Source organism: Rhinatrema bivittatum, chromosome 3 (genome assembly GCF_901001135.1).
Source record: "Rhinatrema bivittatum chromosome 3, aRhiBiv1.1, whole genome shotgun sequence".
NCBI lineage: Eukaryota > Metazoa > Chordata > Amphibia > Gymnophiona > Rhinatrematidae > Rhinatrema > Rhinatrema bivittatum.
Genome location: NC_042617.1, coordinates 522354925 through 522380969, shown reverse-complemented (window position 1 = coordinate 522380969; position 26045 = coordinate 522354925). Strand labels below are relative to the sequence as shown.

General features: G+C 44.2%; 1 protein-coding gene across 2 annotated transcripts in view; it reads left to right on the top strand.

Moving 5' to 3' along the window:
• The first annotated feature begins 4914 nt into the window (after window positions 1–4914).
• Window positions 4915–26045, top strand: part of FAM166C (family with sequence similarity 166 member C) — an 85193-nt gene continuing 64062 nt past the window's right edge. For both annotated transcript variants that reach the window (XM_029596245.1, XM_029596246.1), the window contains exon 1: window positions 4915–5159. In XM_029596245.1, coding sequence (XP_029452105.1) covers window positions 5086–5159 — 74 coding nt within the window. In that variant the 5' untranslated portion in view covers window positions 4915–5085. The remainder of the gene's footprint in view (window positions 5160–26045) is intronic.

Genomic DNA, 26045 nt, shown 5'->3' with positions numbered 1-26045 from the left:
ACTGCTCTTCTGCTATAAAGTTATACCACGGGAGATAAAAATGTTTTTCACAATAACAGTCCATGCGAATACCCGGTGGTCCACCAGCTACCGCATCAGCCCCATACTAATATATTTTTATGTGATCCAGTTTTTAAGTTTTAAAGTATTTTGGCATTTTTTTGTTTTTAATGTCATTATTATTTTTAATTGTATACTTACATAAATCTTTATTTTTTATGCACACTTTTACAGGCCATCAGAAAACCTTTGTTAAGAGACTGTACTCATATACATTAAAAGATTTACTATATGCAGGTAAAATCAGACAACAAAGTCATTTTGTTCTTTTCAACTGCTTCATAATGTTCTATTCATTGTATGTGACCCCAGAAAGTCTGTTTCATTATATATGTTACCATTATTCATGGATTCATGAATCATTATGATTTCATAATATGATTTTGTATGTCCTGTATTGTTGAGTTATATTTGTTATTTGTGTATTTTAGCCCCTGAGGCAGCCCCAATGTGGGGGCAAAACTCGGCCTGAGTCGGGCTCACCTCAAAAAAGAACACGTCTCCATAAATAAAAGTTTCTAATCGGACATTCTTTGGAGAACCGTTTTATGTCATAGGGCACTCAGGACATTAACCTTTGGTTTACTCAGATGACTAATAAAGGCTCTGTGGTTGGGTGATAAGGCTGGGGGGGGGGGGGGGTCAAGTCAATAGGAAAGCTCCTTTTGTGAGTCAGGGGTGCAGCGATTGGCTTCAAGGGAATCGGCTCCCAAACCAGGGAATCAGAGATGATCTCAAACAAGTTCAGATGTGTGTTGGAGATTTAACAAGTCCTCTTGTTTGTTCCCTAACTCTGCAAGTTCCTGCATGCTTGATCAGTTTGTGGAGGAGCCCATTCGGTTTCCAAATGTGGTAAAAGAGCTGGGGGTGGTGCAAATAAAGAAGTGTTTTTTACAAGGGCTCCCACACCTCTTAGTTTGAAAAGAATGTTTGGCTGGCTGGGGAGGTACCCCTACCTATAGGAATGCAGCAGTGATCTTGCGGAAGGGTTTTGACAAAGGATTTTTGATTCCTTATCAAGGTCCTGGGTGTGGGAAGTGGGTTAAGGAATGCTAGGTTAGCTACCCGATTCCAGGGAGTGGTTCAGGAGAAGTTGCCAGCCGAGTTGGATTTAGGATGGATTCTGGGTCCTTTTGCAGTTCTGCTTTTCGAGGTCTTGCATTTGTCCCCGCAGGACAAAAAAGAGGTAGGTAAGTTTAGGATGATATTGAATTTGTCCGCTCCTTTAGGTGCATCAGTTAACAATTTTGTTCCGCAAGATCAGTATTCTGTTCCATATGCGAGTTTTGACGAGGCAGTTGATTTAGTGAGACGGGTGGGCGGGGTGCCCTTTTTTGGCCAAAGCGGATATTGAATCTGCTTTCAGGTTGCTGTCTATTCATCCGATCAGTTTTCCCTTGCTGGGCTTTGATTTTCAGGGTCATTTTTTGTGGACCGTTGCCATCCAATGGGTTGCGCGGTGTCCTGTGCGTTTTTTGAGATTTTTAGCTCATTCATTCTTTGGGTGACGGTTCAGGTTATGGGACGCAATTCTATGTTGCATTACTTGGATGATTTCTTATTTGTGGGACCCATGGATGGGGGGACTGCAAGGCATTTTTATAGGGTTTTATAGAAGTGGCAAGGATGTTTGGAGTACCAATTGCTCACAGCAAAACTGATCATCCAGTGACTAAGCTCACGTTTTTGGGTATAGAACTAGATTCGGTGGATATGGTGTGCCGCTTGCTAATGGAGAAGGTGGTAAGGTTGAGAGAATTCCAAGAAAGTTACGCTACATCAGATGCAGTCTTTGATAGGCTCTCTTAACTTTGGTTGCCACTGCCAGGTCCTTCCTAAGGGCCATGCATTTATTCACAGACTTTCATTTGTGATGGTGAGCAGGGGCGGGTTCCCGATGACGGACCGGCCCGGGGATTCGTCGCCCCGGGGATTCGCCGCCCCGGAGATACCACGTGGTCTGCTGCTCGATCCCCTGATAGGCCAATGCGCCCCTGATGGTGAGAATTAAAGCAGCACATCATTTCATATGGGAGACCAAAAGGATAAAGAGCAAGTTGGGCATGTGGGAGGTGTTCCTGGATTCTTTCAATGGAGTATTAATTATGCAGAAGGAACAGGTGTCCAACCGACAGAGTTATATTCTGATGCAGTGGGTGCCACGGGTTTTGGGGTTTATTGGCAGGGAGCCTGGTGTGCAGCTTGGTGGCTTGTGGAATGGTTTGAAGCTGGTATCACTAGAAACATCACTTTTTTAGAGGTTTTCTCGATTGTTGAGGCTCTAGCTTTTTGGGGTCACAGGTTAAGTGATAGGAAAGTTCTGTAACAATAAAGGCGTTGTGGAGGTGATTAGCAGGCAGTCCGCCAGGTGCTAGCTGGTGTCTGCTTTATTGAGGAAGTTGTCCTTTTGTGCTTAAGATGGAATATTACTACTAGAGCTAAGCATGTTCTTGGTGTAAAAAAATGTAATTGCGGATACCCTTTCTTGTTGCAAGTGGGATTCCTTCAGGCGTTTGGCCTCACATGCAGACGTGGAAGGAACTCCAGTTCCGGACAATCTCATTATAAGTGGATCAGTTTGGAAAGGGGCAGATGGTTTGTTTGGGTAGGGCGGGGGAAGAATTGATTTCTCCAGTGAGGGCGGCACAGGCTTCTTTTAGGTTGCGGCTTGAAGTGGGTGGCCTTTTCTTAGTACATGAGGATGAGTCTCCTTTGACTTGCTTTCAGTTGGCTAGGGTGCTTTCCTTGCTTATTTCGAGTTTGGGTTGAAACCCTGGGGTTTATAAAACATATTCTTTCTGCACTGGGGCAGCTACCACTGTGGCTGAGAAAAGTATGTCTGTGAAAGTGATATAGTTGTGATGGAGAAGATTCAGAGAAGGGCAACCAAAATGATAAAGGGGATGGAACAGCTCCCCTATGAGGAAAAGCTGAAGAGGTTAAGGCTGTTCAGCTTGGAGAAGAGACGGCTGAGGGGGGATATGATAGAGGTCTTTAAGATCATGAGAGGTCTTGAACGAGTAGATGTGACTTGGTTATTTACACTTTCGAATAAGAGAAGGACTAGGGGGCATTCCATGAAGTTAGCAAGTAGCACATTTAAGACTAATCGGAGAAAATTCTTTTTCACTCAACGCACAATAAAGCTCTGGAATTTGTTGCCAGAGGATGTGGTTAGTGCAGTTAGTGTAGCTGGGTTCAAAAAAGGTTTGGATAAGTTATTGGAGGAGAAGTCCTTTAATGGCTATTAATCAATTATACTTAGGGAATAGCCACTGCTATTAATTGCACCAGTAGCATGGGTTCTTCTTAGTGTTTGGGTAATTGCCAGGTTCTTGTGGCCTGGTTTTGGCCTCTGTTGGAAACAGGATGCTGGGCTTGATGGACCCTTGGTCTGACCCAGAATGACAATTTCTTATGATCTTATGTTCTTAAAGTCATTAAACGCATTGGGTGATGGAAGTCTGGGGCTTATGCAACTTATATTCGTTGAGGGTTTGGGTACTGGGAGTGCAACATTTATGTTGTTGGTTTGGGTTATTCACTTATTCCATTTGTAATGGTATGGTGATATTAGGGGTTTAATACTGATTTTGTGTTTTTTTGTAGTCATGGGAGGGCATGATAGAGATTGGGTGTGCCTGGGTCGTGGGCCACTCATTCATTCATTGGGCATGTCGTCGGGCCTTGTGGCATACATTGGGGCTTGGAGGTTGAGAATCATCGGGTGATCTGGATGGGGCTCCGTGGAATGAAAAGGGATCAATTACTTCAGATGATTTCCATGTCCATGTGAAGACAGCAGCCAGAGCTCCTGGTCATCCATTTGGGGGGTAATGATGTGGGACTTTACTGCAGCGGCAAGGAAGGATTTAAATTGTTTAATGAACCTTTTGAGAGGAACTAAGTTGGGTTGGTCCAATATTTTAATTTGGTCTAAATTTAGAGAGTTGCCCGTATGGAAGCAAGGAGTTAAGAAAGTTAATAAGCAAATGGACTCAAACCCTGGTCTCCTAGTTCATAGTCCACTGCTCTAACCACTAGGCTATTCCTCTTCCCTCCATAAGCTGTTCCTGGGTGCAGACTTAAGACACAACTGTGCAAATTCTTGATCCAGTCACGTGTAGCAGATGTTAGAGTGGACCTGGGGGGGGTTTATTAACTATAATCAGAAGTGGGCTATGGTTCCACTTCTGTTAGTATGGTCCAAAAATGCAGACTACATAGAGGTAGTGATTCCAACTGGTCTGTCATTTATTTGCAAAAATTCAACAGAAATCACTCCACTAGAACATTTATTTTACACTTTTCCTTTTCAGAATAGCATTCAGAACCCTTCTTTACCAGAACACTCGGGAAACTCCACCGTGTACTAGGGAATTTCAGAGTTGGGGGAGGGATACGTTGTTTGATCTCTCTCTCTTCTCACAAACTATTTATATCTATATATGTATATTTTCTGTTTGTTTTACTATAAACATAAAAGTATTTTTTTACAAAACGACAATTCTGATTTCTTGCAAGTCAAATTCATGTGAATGCTGAATCAAGAAAATAATTTGAGGTCGGCTCTCCATATTTTATCCCCACCTAGCAAATATCCTGCAAAATTAAGCAGCTATGGATCCTCACGTCCAGTTATCTGCTGCCTGCACACTGCAAGCCACAAGCTAATCACCGCCAGCTGACAAGAATACAACTCGCCCACTTGCCGGCACCACTCACCTCCAGCTCCGGAGGGGGAAAGGATGGGAGGAAGGGGACAGGGCGTGTGCAGATGCTAAAGTGAGCTGGGGGAGGAGATTGTTACTGTTGCTTGGCAACATCTTGTTATTGTTACCCGATTGAAGCTGCTGCACTCAGTCAGGGGCAGGCGAGCTGCAGAGCCTAGAGTTACCCGGCTGCACCTTAAGCCTCGGAGAGCAGCTGGGATAGCACCGTGCACGCACAAAGGAAAGGCGGGGATCCGGTTCCCACTTTTAACGACCCCGCAGATCGTGTAGCACAGGAACCTGAGCTGGACAGATGGCTACCAGGAATGCCGGCACCCTCGTCACCAGCTACAGTACCTCCTATCTCCCTCCTGCTTTAATGCCTGGGTAAGCGGAACGCAGGCAAAAGGGGAGCCGCGAAGGATCGTTGCAGTGCCGGATTTGGGGGGGAAGAGTAACTCATGCATTTACACTTTGGCTGGTGCAGAGGAAATACTACTCGTGCATTACTTATCGGCTCTGTAGGTAGACCGTCTGCTGCTTTTCGCCTGTCTCCCGCAGCTGATTGGTTCTTCTGAGCAGCGTGCAACCAATCAGAGACGGGTGATAGAAATCAGCTCTTCAAGTTTTGGTTGCTGGCACTGAGAAGGTGCTGGGCGAGGGGGTGTTGAGACTGATCTCAAGAGGTTGAAAGGTGTGAGCCCTTTGGTTGCTCAGTGGCAGAGCATATGTGTAGGAGCTGCGATTCATTCCTGGTCAGCTCTTCTCGGAGCTGAGCGACTTTATGGTCATTTTACTTTACTGTTATAATTTATTTATTTTTTTACTTTCTTCCTCTTTCATTGTAATGTATGCTACATTAGATCTATATGTAACATTGTCATTGCCAATAAGTAATCTGAATCCTAGGTGCCGCTGGCTGCGTACGTAGGTATCCGGGGGTTGGTGGGCAGTGCACGCTCCTAGGGCTAGCTTTGGACACTGTGTTTAGTGATAGTCCCCTGTGCACGCCACTTCCCCCATCCCCCCCCCCCCCCCCCCCCCCCCCCAACCCTCTGCTGTTATCTGCCCTCACATGGCTAGGAAAGCAGCAGCATGTGGTAGCTGCTTCCCTCCTCTTCCATTTATAGCTGCACAGGCCATCAGGTCTCGTAAACGATGGGACCCGCGCAGGTCAAACTTCATAGTGACCTGTCAAAGAGGAGTAAGCAGGCAGTCGCAGATAAGAAGTGTTACTAGTATGCAAGGCAGGCACACCCTTAAGAACATAAGAAATTGCCATGCTGGGTCAGACCAAGGGTCCATCAAGCCCAGCATCCTGTTTCCAACACAGGCCAAAACCAGGCCACAAGAACCTGGCAATTACCCAAACACTAAGAAGATCCCATGCTACTGATGCAATTAATAGCAGTGGTGGCTATTCCCTAAGTAAAATTGATTAATAGCCATTAATGGACTTCTCCTCCAAGAACTTCCTTCCTGTGACTAGTGCTTGCTTTTTAGTTCTCTTCTCCTGCTGGGCTACTGGTCTGATTTCCAAGCTGCCTTGTTCATTCTCTCCTATGGCAGGAGGAAAGAAGCAGCTGCCCCTCTGTTCAGCGACTGCCTGCTTCCTCCTCTGCTAGTTCAATTAAGTTTAATCTTTGTGGGGGCCCGTATTCTCGCTGGACTTGCTGGGCCTGTGCAGATCAAACTTTCTAGGCAGACTGTAGAAGAGCATCGCAAGCAGGCAATTGCAGCCAGATAAGTCCCCTGTCCCTCCCCTTTTTTCCCTCCCCCCTCTCTTGGTTGTTTTTATTCTCCCTCCCTACCTTGCATAGCTCTTCTACCCTGACAGCCCTGCCCTTCCTTAAGATCTGAGTTAAGTTCTGAGTTATCGTTATATTAGGTTATCCTGAATGTATCTTGACTACTTCCTTGTTATATGTAACTTTTCCCAGGTTTGGTTTGATGTAAACCGGTGTGATAAGACTTTTTGTCCCGAACATCGGTATAGTAAAAAGATGTAAATAAATAAATAAGTGTTGCTGCTGCTCTCCTCTTGCTATGGGAGGCTCGCCAAGGGTTATCATTAAACCGCACTACCCAGTAGCTGGCTTTGTGACTGTGCGGGCCTCCTGCACTGCCTGCTGGTCCCTGCATAATTACATGTGGCTGTCAGCTCTTTACCCTTTAGCTCAGAGCTTTCCAAACTTTTCATGTTGGTGACACACTTTTTAGACAAACATAATTTCACGACACAATAATTCAGTCTACTAGCAAACCAGAGGTTAAAGGTTAAATGAACGAAACGTACGTATTTCGACAAATTATGTATGTTTCCTTAAATATATACATAATAAAATGTTTCACGACACAACCAATCTCATGAAAACCTTTCATTTATATTAAAAATATATAATATTCCAAGATTAATGTTATTGTTATAATTTATGAGTAACAATAATAAAACAAATTGTCCCACACACACTCATCTCTCACCCCCCCTGCACATATCTGGCCCCCACACTCATGTATCTCTTCTTTTTTATTGTTGCCAGTTACGTGCTTCACTCCCTTCAGGGTTCAAGCCTGCCGTGGTTCATAATACCTTCCATGATCACCAGACACTGTTGCTTGCAGTCAGTACTCCTTGTGGCCAGGCCTCATCGGCAGCAGCAGCCAATGACAGGGAGAGCTGGGCTCAAGTCCCACCCACGAAGCCCAAAAATAATTCGATTGACAGCAAAAATTGCCCAATAATAAACAACCCACGAACTGAAAAAAAATGTGAATAGCTAGAAAAAAAAGCCCAAACTCACATCGGAGTTGACAGCGTGGCGTCATGTGCCATCGCATGCAAGTGACACTGGAGGGGAGAGGCTATGTGGACTGGGCTTGTGCGACACACCTGCACACTGCAGGCGACACACTAACGTGTCACGACACACAGTTTGGATCATAAGAACATAAGAAATTGCCATGCTGAGTCAGACCAAGGGTCCATCAAGCCCAGCATCCTGTTTCCAACAGAGGCCAATCCAGGCCATAAGAACCTGGCAATTACCCAAACACTAAGAAGATCCCATGTTACTGATGCAGTTAATAGCAGTGGCTATTCCCTAAGTAAACTTGATTAAGAGCCGTTAATGGACTTCTCCTCCAAGAACTTATCCAAACCTTTTTTGAACCCAGCTACACTAACTGCACTAACCACATCCTCTGGCAACAAATTCCAGAGCTTTATTGTGCGTTGAGTGAAAAAGAAGTTTCTCCGATTAGTCTTAAATGTGCTACTTGCTAATTTCATGGAAAGCCCCCTATTCGAAAGTGTAAATAACCGATTCACATCTACTCGTTCAAGACCTTTCATGATCTTAAAAACTCTATCATATCCCCCCTCAGCTGTCTCTTCTCCAAGCTGAACAGCCCTAACCTCTTCAGCCTTTCCTCATAGGGGAACTGTTCCATCCCCTTTATCATTTTAGTTGCCCTTCTCTGTACCTTCTCCATCGCAACTATATCTTTTTTGAGATGCGGCAACCAGAATTGTACATAATATTCAAGGTACGGTCTCACCATGGAACGATGTAGAGGCATTGTGACATTTTCCATTTTATTAACCATTCCCTTCCTAATAATTCCTAACATTCTGTTTGCTTTTTTGACTGCTGCAGCACATTGAGCCGACGATTTTAAAGTATTATCCACTATGATGCCTAGATCTTTTTCCTTGGTGGTAGCTCCTAATATAGAACCTAACATCGTGTAACTACAGCAAGGGTTATTTTTCCCTATATGCAACACCTTGCACTTGTCCACATTAAATTTCATCTGCCATTTGGATGCCCAATCTTCCAGTCTTGCAAGGTCCTCCTGTAATGTATCACAATCTGCTTGTGATTTAACTACTCTGAATAATTTTGTACCATCCGCAAATTTGATAACCTCACTCGTCGTATTCCTTTCCAGAACATTTATATATATATCGAATAGCACCGGTCCAAATACAGATTCCTGAGGCACTCCACTGTTTACCCTTTTCCACTGAGAAAATTGACCATTTAATCCTACTCTCTGTTTCCTGTCTTTTAATAAATTTGTAATCCACGAAAGGACATCGCCTCCTATCCCATGACTTTTTAGTTTTCTTAGAAGCCTCTCATGAGGGACTTTGTCAAACGCCTTCTGAAAATCCAAATACACTACATCTGCTGGTTCACCTTTGTCCACATGTTTATTAACTCCTTCAAAAAAATGAAGCAGATTTGTTAGGCAAGACTTCCCTTGGGTAAATCCATGTTGACTGTGTCCCATTAAATCATGTCTTTCTATATGCTCTATGATTTTGATCTTGAGAATAGTTTCCACTATTTTGCCCGGCACTGAAGTCAGGCTCACTGGTCTATAGTTACCCGGATTGCCCCTGGTGCCTTTTTTAAATATTGGAGTTACATTGGCAAAAGCACACTAAGGCCTAGAATTGGACCTGGTAGAGGCAAAACGATAATGGAATTCAAAAATCAAATCTAGTCGCATTGTTCTCTCTGCCCAAGGGAATGTCCGCAGAGTCCATGGATAAAAGTATGCATATTGTTCAACTCTTACCACAGACAGAGTGCGTAGTATTCAAAGTCCCTCATTTCAAATGCTTTTTAGCTGTGCAAATGGCTTTGAATATTGCCCTCTTTAAGTGTGGTAAATTCCCAGTAACCTGAGATTGATATTTCCAAAGTGAATGCTTTGTTCCATGCTTAATGGCAAAATAAGATGTTATTATAACAAGCAGCCTTCACTGTTCAGTACAAGATGTCCTTGAGGCAGCTCTGTAGGGATGTGTGAGTGGCTTTATTAGAAAGAGAACATAGAGGAAGAGCTCTGCATCTGAATTGTTTTTTAACTGTAGAACTGAAGGTCAGCAAACAAGCTGTAGGTGACCAGCTATTTACTGGACAAACTTAATTCTTTTCTGATTAGCTTTTGAACACTGGACTCTCCTCATAAGATGAAAGCAGATGAAATAAAAATCTGACAAAGAGCATAACGCTCAAAAGCCAGTCCCAGATGTATTTAGTCAAGTTAAAAGGTATTGCCAGCACCTTTTTCGTTGACCTTTATTGCTGCATATTCAGCTGGATTACTAGAGCAACCACAGTACCTTAAATAACTGTGATTGGAAAGGATGTGCAATTGTTTTTGCCGAATTAGAAAATTTCAAAGAAATAGTCCAATTCGGCATGGGTAGGAGGACCCGAATCCTGAGACAGATTTTCCCCGAACTTCAGGGAGTATTCGTTGTTCGGGTTAGCGTGGGGGGGGGGGGAGGGACACATTTATTAAAAAAACAAACAAACCCACCCCAACCCTTCAAATTTAGTTAATTGCAACCCGACCCCCCCCAAAACTTGCCTAAAGTTCCTGGTGGTCCAGCGGGGGTCCGGGAGCGATCTCCCGCTCTCGGGCCGTCAGTTGCCAGTAAACAAAATGGTGCCGGTGGCTCTTTGCCCTTACCATGTGACAGGGGCTACCGGTGCCATTGGTCGGCCCCTGTCACATGGTAGGAGCAATGGCCGGCCGGCGCCATCTTAGAAAATGGCGCGGGCCATCCATTGCTCCTTCCATGTGACAGAAGCCGACCAATGGCACCTGTAGCCCTTGTCACATGCTAAGGGCAAAGGGCCACTGGCGCCATTTTGTTTACTGGCAGCCGACGGCCCGAGAGCGGGAGATCGCTCCCGGGACCCCCGCTGGACCACCAGGGACTTTAGGCAAGTTTTGGGGGAGTTGTAATTAACTAAATTTGAAGGGTTGGGGTGGGTTGTTTTTTATTCGGCGAAAATTGCCGAGAAAATAAAAAACGACTTGTTGGAAAACAAAGTTTTCCACGGGTTGCCCGACCCGTAGTCAGACCCGTCATAAAAAAACGATGCACATTCCATCATTGGATCACTGACACCAGACAAGCATAGGTGCTGTAGGGATCCTTACTACTGCTTGCATTTTGTATATCCAGACCAGCTGAACACTGGATCTTGAAGTGAGGCTTACAGTACAGACCTCCAGAGGCTGAAAAGCACCCGGAGATAAGGTGGAACAGACAGTAGGAGCACTGCAGGCTTCCAGTGCATTACAATATTGATCTCTTAGATCTCAGAGGCTGCTGCTCATACTGTTACCACAGATGGCACAGTGTGTATGAAGATGAATTAGCTCCTGTAGCTGTACCAGACAGGACTTTGCATCACAGCAAAACCCAAGGGGTAGATTTTCAAAAACGGCGCATTGGCGTACTTTTGTTGGCGCTCCAGGCGCAAACAAAAGTACACGGGATTTTAGTAGATACGCGAGTAGCTGCGCGTATCCGCTAAAATCCTGGATCGGCGCACGCAAGGCTACCGATTTCGTGTAGCTGGCGCGCGCCGAGCCGCGCAGCCTACCTCCGTTCCCTCCGAGGCCGCTCCGAAATCGGAGCGGCCTCGGAGGGAATTCGCTAACGCCCTCCCCTCACCTTCCCCTCCCTTCCTCTACCTAACCCACACCCCTGGCCCTGTCTAAACCCCCACCCTACTTTTGTTGGGGGATTTACGCCTCCCAGAGGGAGAAGTAAATCCCCGCGCGCCAGTGGGCTGCTGGCGCGCCTAGACGCAACCCGGGGGCGGTTCCGGAGGGCGCGGCCACGCCCCTGGACCGCCCCGGGCCGAAACCACGCCCCCGGGCCCGCCCCCAAAACACCGCGTCCCGCCCCGAAAATGGCGCCCCGCTCGGCCCCGCCCCCGACACGCCCCCTCGGAAAACCCCGGGACTTACGCGAGTCCCAGGGCTCTGCGCGCGCCGGTAGGCCTATTGAACATAGGCGCACCGGCGCGAAGGGCCCTGCTCGCGTAAATCCGGGCGGATTTACGCGAGCAGGGCTCTTAAATCCGCCCCCAAGTGATTAATACTAGCAGCTGCTTTAGCTAGCCAAATTTTGTTTCTTTTGGGTATGCAGTCAGTGAGTGTATATGCTGATTACACAGGCCTCATGTCTGCAAAATTTCTAAGCTCTGTCAATGGTAAAACACACAATGGGGTTTTTTTTCTCACAGTGGAAAAGAAAATTTCAGGCTACCGTAGTTCTGGGAAATGTTGAAGTCTGTTGCGCTAAGTTTTCTACTAGTTAAATTCTTGTTTTAAAAAGAAGTAGAGGGTACATTTGCTTGAACATATTGCTCTAGGGAAAAGGAGGAACCTCTAAGTGAGTGATTTTCAGATGCTGCCTTTAGCCTTACTTAGATCTAGATTACAGGTGGGTGCTTTTGCAAGCCTGGATATCGTTCTAGCTCCTCCCGGGTGAATGCTGGCCTATGGTGGGAATAGAGAAAAGTCTTACTTTAAGGGCAAGATGGTACCTCTGTGAAGTGTGCACGCTTTCAAAGCTATATTCAGAAAGAGGGCAATTTTCAAAGGGACTTCTGTTTTGTAAGAGGCACAGAAATTGCTTTTTTTTACAAAACTGCCCACCAGATATGTCAGTAGGTTTAGTGCATGCGTCCCATATATGTGCAAATGCACCCAGACTGAGTGGAGGTCTCCCTAGGGACGGAGGTGGGAAGAAGTTTGGAATTGTGCGCATACTTTTAGATTTTAAAAAGTATGCATGTAACGTTTCACAAAAAAATCTGTGCAAATGATTTAGCAGCTCCACCTTGCACAGATAGATTTGGTGGAATAATTTTCAGAGCAGGCTTAGTGTGATCCTCACTCAGGGGTGGTTCAGGTAATCTGCTGCCTGAGGCAAGGAAGAAGAGGGTACCCCCTCCCCCCCCCCAAAAAAAACCAAACTGATCCCTGCTCCTCAGGAGGGGCCAAAGGGTAAAGAAGTCAGATGGGGAGAGGGAAAAAGGCAAACCCTCCAGATTGACTTGGATTAGTAGGAGTGGCCACCCTTTCTCTCCCTGACCTCAGCACTCTCTTCAGTCCCCTCCTACACCACTCCAGTGCTGGCCTTAAAAATACAGAAATATGCATTCTTTCGATACAGAAATTCTGTAGCTACATAATAAAGACATTTTGTCATTTTCTAGCAATCATGTATCCCCGGATCCCACCTCACCAGCAGAACTGAGCCCCAAAATTTCCAACACAAATTTCAAATTTTGTCTAAATAATCAAGAAGTAATGCACACGCCTAGACTATGCACACCTTGGCCTGACTTTAACTGTATCTGGCAACTTGATTATAAGACATTACAAGGAAAACTCCTAAGAGCCCTATATGCAATAAAGCCCTAGCCAGTTCTAGACACCCAGCAAAATTATTTTTTAAATTGTTTGACAGCACTGCATCAACAAATTTAGAAAATGGATGCAAGATCATATTCTGATGATATTTAACAGCTCACAAATTACACCAAATATACCACAAATATGGAGACAATTACAGAATACAGAGACCATAAAGCAAAAATAGAAACGTGCAGACAAAAACTGAACTGGAAACCGCAACAAGCCAGATGATGTATGCAGCACAACCTTACCATTCTTCATAAAACATCAAACAATATAATCAAGAAACTTATATCATGAATCATAATAATACCATACTAATAAAAGGAATAGATATTTCAAAATATCTGATGTATAGAATATCCAATAATTCAAAAATGTTATTAATTTCCCAAAGCACCAATAAAATATTTCAAAACAGCAGAAACATCATATAACACCCAATAATTAAAACTAATAAAGATTTTAAAAATTTGCCCATACCTGGGATTTTTTCATTTCCTGAGATGTGGATTGGGGGAGGGGAATGCCTAAACTTTATCCTCTGTCTCAGACACACTTACACATGTTCATTCTCTCACACACACCTTCTTTTCATACACATGCCCATACTCACACACATTCCCTCTCTCATATACACAAGCTCTGTCTCACTCCCTCACACACATACTCACACACATGTGTGATACACAGACTCACATACATACACTTACACATATTCATTCTCTCATACACATACACACATACACAAACAAGCTCTCACTCTTTTGCTGCCTCACACACAGGATTTTATTCCCTTGCGCACACACACACACACACACTCACTCTCAGAGCCTCCTCATATCTTCGAGCCACATTGGGATGGAGTCTGTCATGGCCCCTGGGGCCTCTCTTTGGGCTACTGTGGGATATGTGATGCTGGTGGTGTCCAAGGCAACTGCCTGATGTATCCTACCCAAAGATCAACAATACTCACACACCAGTCTTTTCCTCTCTCTTTTTCACTGTCACCTCCTCCTTCCCAGACCAGATTCTCTCTTGCTCTATCACTGTCATCCCTGCCCCAGACCAGTCTTTCTCTTTCATCACTCAATGTCACCTCCTCCCCCAGATCAATTTCTCTCACCAGACACTGTCCAGTCCCTCCCCCAGACCAGTCTGTCTCTTGCTCTTAGTCACTGAAAATTTCTCCCCCTAAACTACTATATCTCATCAGTTTCTGTCACCTCTCCCCAGACCATTCTCCCTCTTTCTTGTTCTTTCCAGTCACTGTCACCTCTCCCTCAAACCAGTGTGTCTCTTTCTCTCTCCAGGCTCTGTCACCCCTGCCCCAAACTAGTCTCTCTCTCTCCAGTCAGTGTCACCCCTTGCCCCATACCAATCTCTCTCTCTCTCTTCACTCTCTCTTACTCCTGTCTCTCATTGTCATTCCCCCAGACCAATGTCTCTTTGTCACCCCCCAGATCAGGCTCTCTCTCACCAGTCACTATCGTCCCCTCACTCCAGTTGTATATCAGATTGTGACACTCTTTTCCTATGAGGAAGAAACATTATCTTCCTTGTCAAGGGAATAGAATCAGAGGAAACTTTTAACACTTCAGACAAGTAATTTTTAAAAGTAGTCAGAGGTATTTCTCCAAGAACTTTAGGAAAGTTAAGTAACCTCAAGTTCAAATGCTTTAGGGAATTTTCAGGTGTTTCAAGCCTTCTCAATGTGTTGGTGCAGTCAAGCATTATTGCAAACTTAGAAGAATGTAGATTTTTCACATCCTCTCCAATAGACTGTAAAGATAAAGCAGGATCTTGAGGAATACGCTGGTGATCTTGAGCGACTAGGTCCAATTTTCCCGATATTTGATCTAGGCATTGAGAGTGATCATTGAACGTCGACACCATTCCTGCAATGAGATCCCAAAGGGACCCCAAAGTCAGAACCGCCGGTTTTATAATCTCTATCTTGGGACAAGGCAGGGCCAGTGCAAGGGTATTAGGTGCCCTAGGCAAACCTTACAGCCTGGAACACAGGATTTGGTGAGAGAGGTAATGGTGGTGAGGCTACTTGGCAATAGTGATCATAACATGATCAAATATTAGAGATGTGAATCGGAACCAGAATCGGATCCGATTTCAGTTCCGATTCACATCTCTATAGATGTGAATCGGAACCAGAATCGGATCCGATATCAGTTCCGATTCACATCTCTATCAAATATGAACTAATGACTGGAAGGGGGACAAGATGTAAATCTTCAGTTCTAAAACTAAAATTCAAAAGGGAAACTGATAAAATGAGGAAAACTGAAAAATGCAGCTGCAAAGGTTAAAAGTGTACAACAGGCATGGACATTGTTTAAAAATACAATCTTAGAAGTGCAGTCCAGATGTATTCCATGCATTAAGAAAGGTGGGAGGAATGCAAAACGATTACCTGCATGGTTAAAAGGTGAGATGAAAGGAGCTATTTTAGCCAAAAAAATCATCCTTCAAAAATTGGAAGAAGGATCCATCTGAAGAAAATAGGAAAAAGCATAAGCATTGTCAAGTTAATTATAAAACATTGATAAGTCAGGCTAAGAGAGATTTTGAAATTAAGTTGGCCATAGAGGAAAAACTCATAATAAAAATGTTTTAAAAATATATCCGAAGCAAGAAACCTGTGAGGGAGTCAGTTGGACCAGTAGATGACCGAGGGATTAAAGGGGCTCGTAGGGAAGATAAGGCCATTGCAGAAAGACTAAATGAATTTTTTGCTTCTGTGTTTACTAATGTGGATGTTGGGGAGATACTGGTTCCAGAGATGGTTTTCAAGGGTGATGATTCAGATGAACTGAACCAAATCACTGTGAACTTGGAAGATGTAGTAGGCCAGATTGACAAGCTAAAGAGTAGCAAATCACCTGGACCGGATGGTATGCACCTCAGGCTTCTGAAGGAACTCAGAAATGAAATTTCAGATCTATTAGTTAAAGTTTGTAACCTATCATTAAAATCATCCATTGTACCTGAAGACTGGAGGGTGGCCAATGTAACCCCAATATTTAAAAACAGCTCCAGGAGCGATCCAAAAAAAACTATAGACTAAAGATCAAAATCATAGAACATATAGAAAGACATGGTTTAATGGAAACAGTCAGCAGGGATTTACCCAAGGCAAGTCTTGCCTCACAAATCTGCTTTATTTTTTAGAAGGGGTTAATAAACATGTGGATAAAGGTGAGCCAGTAGATGTAGTGTATTTAGATTTTCAGAAGGCGTTTGATAAAGTCCTTCATGAAAGGCTTATAAGGAAACTAAAAAGTCATAGGATAGGAGGCGGTGTCCTTTTGTGGATTACAAACTTGTTAGAAAGACAGGAAACAGAGAGTGGGATTAAATGGTCAATTTTCTCAGTGGAAAAGGGTAAACAGTGGAGTGCCTCAGGCATCTGTACTTGGACCGGTGCTTTTCAGTATATATATAAATGATCTGGAAAGGAATACGACGAGTGAGGTAATCAAATTTGAATATGATACAAAATTATTCAGAGTAGTTAAATCACAAGTGGATTGTGATAAATTGCAGGAGGACCTTGTGAGACTAGAGGATTGGGCATCCAAATGGCAGATGAAATTTAATGTAGACACGTGCAAGGCGATGCATATAGGGAAAAATAATCCAATGCTGTAGTTACACAATGTTAGGTTCCATATTAGGAGCTACCACCTAGGAAAAAGATCTAGGCATCATAGTGGATAATACATTGAAATTGTCAGCTCATTGTGCTGCAGCAGTCAAAAAAGCAAAGAGAATGTTAGGAATTATTAGGAAGGGAATGGTGAATAAAATGGAAAATGTCATAATGCCTCTGTATCACTCCATGGTGAGACCACACCTTTGGTACTCTGTACAGTTCTGGTCGCCACATCTCAAAAAAGATATAGTTGCGATGGAGAAGGTACAGAGAAGGGCACCAAAAATAATAAAGGGGATGGAACAGCTCCCTTATGAGGAAATTTTAAAGAGGTTAGGACTTTTCAACTTGGAGAATAGATGGCTGAGAGGGGATATGATAGAGGTGTTTAAAATCATGAGAGGTCTGGAATGGGTAAATGTGAATCAGTTATTTACTCTTTTGAATAATAGAAGGACTAGGGGGCACTCCATAAAGTTAGCATTTAGCACATTTAAAACTAATCAGAGAGAACTCTTTTTCAGTCAACGCACAATTAAACTCTGGAATTTGTTGGCAGAGGATATGGTTAGTGCAGTTAGTGTAGCTGGGTTTAAAAAAGGTTTGGATAAGTTCTTGGAGGAGAAGTCCATTAATTGCTATTAATCAAGTTGTCTTAGACAATAGCCGCTGCTATTACTGGCATCAGTGGCATGGGATCTACTTAGTGTTTTGGTACTTGCCAGGTACTTGTAATCTGGATTGGCCATTGTTGGAAAAAGAATGCTGGGTTTGATGGACCCTTGGTCTGACCCAGTATGGCAATTTCTTTTGTTCTTTTTTTTTAATTTTTTTTAATTTATTAATTTTCACATTTAATACAATATAGTATTATTATAGAAATTACAGAACAGAATCAAGAAAACACTCACATATTATTGCACAATTAGCAAACTAACAATTCTACTATTCTTATTAACCACAGGTAAATAAAGAGAACCCTTTCCTACGAAAAATGAGCTTATTTAATCGGCAATATTACAATTTAATAGGTACAGCAGAATCCCCACTTATCCATACTAACCGGATTATTTCCCAAGAAGTTTTCCCAATTGCTCTGGTTCCATAAAGGAATAATCTTTCCCTTCAAGCTTGACTATGCATCTGCAGGGATATTTTAAAAGGAAGAAACCCCCTTTCTCTAGTACATCCTTTTTTAGGGCTAAAACGTTTTTCCTCCGTAGTTGTGTATTTTTAACCAAATCAGGGAAAATCCAAATTTTCTGCCCAAAGAAGGTCTTAGATCTATTACGGAAAAAGGTTTTAATGATATTGTCTTTATCTATCGTAAAGGCAAAATGGATTAAAAGAGTGCCTCTACTTTTAATCTCAATTTCATCTTGAGATTTCTGTAACAGATCTGATACATTAATTGATGTTTCTATTAATTGATCTTTCTCAACTTCATGCATCTCACTTGGATTAGGTATAACTTGATTATGATCAATATCTGCCTGCCCCTTTTTTCTTACACCCAAATAAAAAGCCCGGACAATCACTGGATGACTTTGTTCCGGTATATTTAAGACTTTTGTTACATACGATTTAAATAGCTCTATTGGAGTCATATAACTAATAACTGGGAAATTTGTTACTCTAAGGTTTAAGGATCTCACTGTGTTTTCCAAATTTTCAATTTTCCTCTGTGTTTCAATTTCACTTTTTATTTGATATTCTTGAATTTTTTCTATCTTTATAAACCTCTCATCCATTTCATTTATCTTACTCTGATGTTCTTCTATCTTATTAACATTCTCTTTTAAGGTAGCATTTACTTTCTTAACTTCTTCTGTTAAATTAACAATGGAGGAGTCTAATTTTACCATATATGTCCAAATTGTCTCCAGTGTAATATTACTAGGTCTTATTACAATAGGTCTAACCAAATCTAATTTTACTACATCTGATATTTTAACAATAGGTGTACTTGCTTCTTTGGGTTTCATTTGAATTTTTGAATTGATACTAGATTCCATTTCTACAGATACTTGAGAGTCTGTTTCTGTATGTATCGTCCCTTTTTCTTCTTCCTCTAATTTTCCTCCTTTATCGTCCATCGCGTCTTGGGTTAACCCTGGCTCATTATAAGGGATAAACCCTTGACCGCCAGGTGGAGATGGAGTATCCGGTGCCCCGGGACTCAGAGATATTTCAATGGCCATTTGGGGAGGTTCTGCTCACTAACCTCCCCCAGGGCGGCCTGTACCACAGGGGCTATTTGGGGAGTTCCCAACCATTCCGAAACTGTTCTTTGTCCGGGACTAGTGTTGATAGTAATTGAGGTTGGCTTCAATTTTGCCTTCCTCTTTGTATGCAGCATTTTGAGCAATTTTCTTTAGTCCTAACAAACTAAGAAAGTCTCGGTCAGTTGATCTTGTACCTCTTCCAAGTGTGGTGGTTCTCTTATGTGGCAAAATTTAACTGCTGAACTATAATAGTAAAAAATTTCCTACCTGAGAAGGAAACAATCCAGTCAATTCCAGATCAATTCCGGGCAAAGCTGGGCTAAGCCTTCAATGCCGCGCACCCCTTGGACGCACGCGGCTTTGACAGCGCGCTGCTTAGAAAAGTTTAATTTTAAAGGTCCGGCTTCCGGTTCCAGGCTCCGCCCCTCATGATGTCACCACTGCGTTGCTCCGTCGAGGCAAGAGAGCACGTCCTTACCCCCGGACAAGCTTCAGCAGTGCAGGCAATAACAGCGTCTCAGCAGAAAACTTCTCAGGTAATCTCTAGAGGGGTCTGATTTTAAAGGTCCAGCTTCCGGTTCCAGGCTCCGCCCCTCATGACATCACCACTGCATCACTCCATCGAGGCAAGAGAGCACGTCCTTACCCCCGGACAAGCTTCAGCAGTGCAGGCAATAACAGCGTCTCAGCAGAAAACTTCTCAGGTAATCTCTAGAGGGGTCTGATTTTAAAGGTCCCACTTCCGGTTCCAGGCTCCGCCCCTCATGACGTCACCACTGCGTTGCTCCGTCGAGGCAAGAGAGCACGTCCTTACCCCCGGACAAGCTTCAGCAGTGCAGGCAATAACAGCGTCTCAGCAGAAAACTTCTCCAATTTCTTTTGTTCTTATGTTCTTCCCAGACCAGACTCTCTCTCTCTCCTCCCAGTCATTGTCACTCCCCCAGACCATTCCCTCTCTGACCACTGTCATCCCCTCTCCCCAGACCAGACTCTTTCTCTCTTTCTCTCTCTCTCCAGTCACTGTCACTTCCCTCCCGAGACCAATCTACTCTCTCTCTTGCCAGTCACTGTCACCCCTGACCCCAGACTAGTCTCTCTCTCTTCTCATACTTCAATCACTGCCACTTTCTCTCGCTCTCTCCAGAACTGGGGAGGAGTCTGATGCATTTGGCCAAATTCAGAGGCTCCAGAGGGAAGCGCTGGTCCTAAACAGTTGGGCTTGCAGCAGCCTATTCAATGCCTGGCTGCTTGGACCAGGTCTCCTGCTCTGCTCCCCTCTCCAGCTGCCTATTCCGGTCCCTGTTTGCTGCCTTACAAAGATGCTGCAGCCTCTACTCTCTTGTAGTTGCACCCTCGTGGTTTTGCCTTTTTCCTAGCACTCCATCAGCAATCAGCTCGATTTCCTGAGGCCCCCGCTGAGCAACAGAGGGGATGGATAGAGCTCAACTTGAAGCTGAGCAATCAACGAATGCCACCGGCACTTCAACATTTTTAAAAGAATAGTGCTTTCCTTTTTTTTTTCCTGTAATATCCTGCGGCAGGGCACAGCCAACATCAAGCCATGCAGCAACTTGAGCAAGCAAGGCAGAACCAGCAAAGGGGACCAGACATCAGTTTGCTTCAGCTCGGCCCCTTGCTCAGTGTAGATCTACAGCATGAGGCAGAAAAACATTGGTGAGCCTGCGTGTGGGGGTGACATGGGATGCTACACTCACTGTGCACCTTTCCTCTTTATTGTTTTTAAATGTGTGGTGTGTACATTCTAATTGGTTCATGTGGGGCACTGAGGCAGATACTACATGGGTGTTCTGCTTGGGGAAGGGGGGGGGTGTTTTTTGCCGCCTCAGAATTCTGCCACCTGAAGAGGCTGCCTCACTCTGCCTCATTATGGAACCACCCCTGTCCTCACAGAATGAGAGGAATTGAGGAATAAAAGTGTTCTGTCTGTGATCCCTTGGACCAAGACAGAATTGGCTTTACCTACAGAGAGGAAACCTGCAGGTTCCCACCATTGGCAGGCGGACCCAGGTGAAGCAGAGACCGGTCAGGACCTTCACCTATACCAGCCCACGTCTCCCGCGGAGATGGAGATGGAGTCTCTGTTGATGGCAGGGGGGCAGATCCATGGTAAGCTGAGTCATGGGCAAGTGGCAGTCAAGCCTATCTGGGGTTCAGGCAATTGTCAGAGGCAAGCAGCGGTCAGGAGTATCCAAGGTCTAGGCAATGATCTGAGGCAGGCAGTGGCCAGGTGTATCCAAGGTCCAGGGAATGGTCAGAGGCAGACAGCGATCAGTCATATCCAAGGTCAGGACGAGATCAAAACCAGATGTCCATTCAAGGGAGGAGTAGAGGGATAGATGGCTAGGGCAGGCAGGCAAAAAGAAGAACAAACGGGTGACGTGAATGGAGATGAAGACAGAAGTCAAATCGGAGACACCTGGACGAGGGCTGAAGACAAATTGGATGAAGAACTGAGGACAAGCTGAACAAGGAATTGAAGACAAGCTGGACAAGGAACTGAAGCCAAGCTGGACAAGGGCAGGAATGCTGGAAGCAACACACACTACTCAGGAGTAGGTGGACCTCTTGCTGAGACAATGAGGGAAGAAGGAAGTGAGCTCTTTATAGGGCTTAGCTTGTTAGGTCATCAGTGGGCACTGTGGGGCTTTTCTTGCTAAGGGACCCTTTAAACAAAGGAGAAGTCGGGTGTGTGCTCACCTAAACGGGAGCAAGGCAGGATGGAGCTGGTGGTGACCTGCCACTTGACAAGCTGGTGCTGTCTTGCTGCGTCAGAGCACAGCATCCCGCCATGCAGAGAGGCAGCAGGGACCCTCTGCATTGGGAGCTCAGGGTGATGGCCCGAATGGGGAGGTGAGTGCAGCAGTTTGTGGGGACAGCCCGCAAACTTGGAATCGTATCTAAAAGATGTAAAAATAAACAATTAAAGGTGCGCATGATATTACAAAGTTACGCTTTCAGAATTTGAACAGAGCCTCTGTCAATTAAACTTTTAACTGTTAAGCTATTACGTTTGAAATCCATTAAGCTGTTCCTTTTCAATCCCTTTATGAAACTGAAAACCAGTTCCTTGGCAAGAAATAGACAAAGTACTTTGCACTCTCTGAAACCAATTGGTCCCTTATGACCTGATGTCACACACCTTTCATGAACCAATCAGATTCCATCATGCAAGATACTTTGTTACACTATTCTGATTATTTAATTTTTATTTTCATTTGATTTCTAGCTTTATACTATAAGCCGAGAGGTCCATATTTAGCCGCTCTTTGGCTCAGCTAGTTAGCCATATAAACCTATCTGGCTAACTTTATGCTAGCCAGATACATTCTGCATGGCGGCTGACTAACTTTAGGACAGGTGTAAAGGCTGACAAGAGTTAGCCAGAAAACGTATCCGGTTAACTCAGCTGCTCCCTGTTTCGCCCATTCTCCTCCCACCACATTAATGGAAAAATATGTAGCTGGATAAGTATTTATTCAGTTAGATGAATATTTAAACCATGCCACTTAGCTGGATAATTCAGAACTTATCTGTCTAAGTGGTGATGAATACTGGCCTCCAAGTTTCCTGTTCCTAGGATTCATTAAAAGAGGCAAAAAGTAGCTCTGAAATGGGACCCTTCAAATTTCATTCCTGATACGTCTCACCTTGATAGCCACTGTGCTTACTTGTTCAGCATCCTTTGTCTAGAAAGGAAGAACAAGTGACCCGATTAGTGAAGAGAGACTTTAGACCAGTCCTGGCTTTTAGGCTCCCTGATCTAAATGCACCAAGGTGCTTTAAGAGCTGATTTTCTGTAAGGGATGTACATTTGTTTCAAACAAATAGGTAAAGTGCAACAAATTAAACTATTTTCATTTCATTTCTGGACCCCTGAAACAAGTGGAAGGTGCCCTCAATTTAAACAAAATGTCTTGTTTCGTTTGTTTATGTTTTCCATTCAAATCTATGACCCATTGAAAAGTGCTGCAGTGAGACTGGTAAGTATAGCAACCAAGAAATTCTTGAGTGAGGTAGTAGCCATGACAGAGCCGAAGCAGAAGAAGAGGACAAGTAGACAGGATGGAGGACCAATTAAGGTGAAGCTGCCCTACTCCTGATGATAATCTTGGGGGTCTTGCTACCTCTCGCCTTCTGCCATATACCAGACTCTACATCTTAGGAGTCTTGATGCCACTCTACCTTGCTGCAATACTTCTTATGTTACACTTGGTGGTTATGGTGGTCATGTTGCCAGTCTGCCTAGCTGCCATGCCCCTGATGCTGCTCTTGAGGTTCTTACTGCTACTCTGTCTTGCCTCTGTACCCCTTATGCTACTCCTTGGGGGCTTGCTGCCGCTCTTCCTATCTGCTATTCCACTTATGCTATAGTTTGGGAGTCTTGTTTCCACATGGCCTTACTGCATACCACAGACTCTATACATTGGAGGTCTTGCTGCCATTCTGCCTTGCTTCATTCCATGCCCTGTCACTCTTCCTTGCTTCTATACGCCTTATGCTACTCCTTAAAGAGGGGGTTCTTTCTGCCACTCTTCCTTGCTGCTGATCCCCTTAGATACACCTTGGGGTCTTGCTGCTACTGTGCCTTGCTCCTGATGCTACACGTTAGGGGTCTTGCTGCCACTATGACTTGCTGCCAGCCATGTCCCTGAAGAGTCTTACTACCACTTTTTCTTGCTGCCATAACCCTTATGCTACTCCTTGGGGGGAGGTCTTCCTGCCACTCAGCCCTGCTGCCATACCCCAGACTCTATGTCTCATGGTGTTCTTGCCACTGTGGGTGGCTGCTTTGAAACACTCATGGTGCTTTGGTGTCTTCATGCCACTCTTCGTGCGGCTTTGTCCCTTTGTCAGTGTCTGAGTTTTTTTTTCTGCCACTTTTGTTGGCTGCTTTGTTCCCCCTTCAAGGTACCTTAGAATGTTCATACCACTCTTGGTGCCACTTTCATATTCTCGTGCTGCCTTTGTTACCCTCTTTTGAAGCCTTGGGATATTCTCACCACTCTTGCTGCTGCTTTGCTCCTCTGACGATGCCTTGGAGAACTCCTGCCATTGCTGATTACCTTTTTCCCCTTGCTGTGCCTTAGGCTACTCCTGCCACTGTTGGTGCCATTTTGCCACAGTCTTGGTGCCTTGGAGTTCTCTTCCCCCTTCTGATGATACCTAGTTTCATTAGAATTGATTAGAAAAATCCAATTTTGAATCTCAAAAGAGTTTGTATTTCTTCCCTCATTGTCTTTAATGAGAAATGAAAAATCAAATGAAACGAATAAACAAAAACATTTTTTGTTTCAAACGAACCAAACGAATGGAGGTAACACAGAACATTAATATACAAACCGAAACAAAAATGTTGCCTCTGCATTTCCCTAATTCCTGTAAAAGAAGTAGTACCAAAAATCCCTGTAATGCCTGGGATATCATTTCAAAACCAAGAAGGGCCAAACCCAAGCACAGATTTCCTCTCAGGATCTTCTAAAGTTCAGGATGAAACCTGGATAGCCTATTCAAATTTTCTTTGTTAGCGTTTGCTGATTAATTTATTTTTTTGTCAGTAGTAATACCTTAAAATGGTCAGATGAGTTGTTCAATTTAAATGCCACATGCTGAGGATGCATAACGAAATGTTATCATGTGGATATTGGATATAATGATTGTGATCCTGATGATCCAGCAGGAGCAGAGCTTGGCTTATTGTGCCTCACATACCACAACAAGAAGTAGGGAAAAGTTTTTATTGTTGCAGCAAGTGCCAAAATCAGCAGCGCAACAAATGAGACAATATTCAGGGCCGCTGGTCTTGCACAATGTTATGGCCGTAGGAAGGGATGCAAATTTCTGTCCTTGCTGCAGAATTGGCTGATCCCTACAAAATTGCCATGGGGAGCCAGGGGGCTGAGCCAGGTGGTGGCTGGCCTACAGTGCCTTTGAAACCCCCTCCCCCCTCTGATGCTGATTGGGCCAGCAGGAGGAAAAGCAGAGCCGCAGCACCTCCTCAAGCCCACTGGTCCTCCTTTGCCTCCACTGTGCGTCAGAAGCCGGTACTGTGGTGGGGCAGAAACCAGACCTGACACCTGAAGCTAATTCTGGCTATAGGTGCCTATGGGAAGAGCGGCCGAATGGGGCATTGTGGCAGCACGAGAAAAAGACAGCAGCTGAGGCGCGCCTGACGCAAACTGTAGAGAGACGTGTCAGCAGGGCCTGCTAGAAGGCAGCGGCGAATTTCTGCAGTCACAGGACAGGGGGGCTCACATGCAAGTCAGATTCGGCTGCAGACAAACGGGTAGGACGGCCAGAAGAGTCACAGTACTTGGCTGTTGAGAAAGAGAGAGGGAAGACCGCGCTAGCATCTGGAATAAATTGCCATGGGGAAAGAACGCCATGGACTCCTGTATGGCCCAAAGGAAATGCAGCTTTTCAACTTCTTTAATGCTGTTATAAAATGTTTATTTTCACGACTACTGTTTTTAAGCAGAAAAACATCTTTAAAGGAAAAATATATGGTAGTAGTTTTTTCAGCCAAAGAAATGAAATGTAGCTTTCTTTTATAGAGGTCTTAAGCATAATAGAGGGAATGCCGGCAGCACTGCAGTGTAGCAGTCTAACTGGCCAAGAGCTTTGGCTGCTGTGTAACCTGTTCTGCTCTTTCCAGGTATGCTACTTTTTACAGAAAAAGAAAACTTGTCAGTGAGTACAGTCACAGACAGGACCTCAACAATTACAGAGCACTTAGTTCCTTGCAAATTCCCCGGAGAATCAGGCTGTAAAAACCCAAAAGATGAGAAGGAGCTGAACATTAACAGCCCATAAGGGCGCTTTACTGTAACATTTCTGCAGGGAATTTAATAGGATTGATAGCTGTGTTAGGATGTGTTTGTGTTTTCTTCTACGAGAGCTCTCTCAGGAGTGCTTACAGTGGATCTTCTGTCATTTCAAGCCTGTGTATATTGGACTGTTGACAAGAGCATCTGTCAAGTTGTACATTCCAGTAAATCAAATGGGAATTCATCAAACCAGTCAATGTAACACAGGACAGGAAGGGAGAGAGGGAATGCAGCAGAGGATTGAAAGGAGGGCATGTGATGGTAAACGGAAGGAGGAGAGATAATGTCC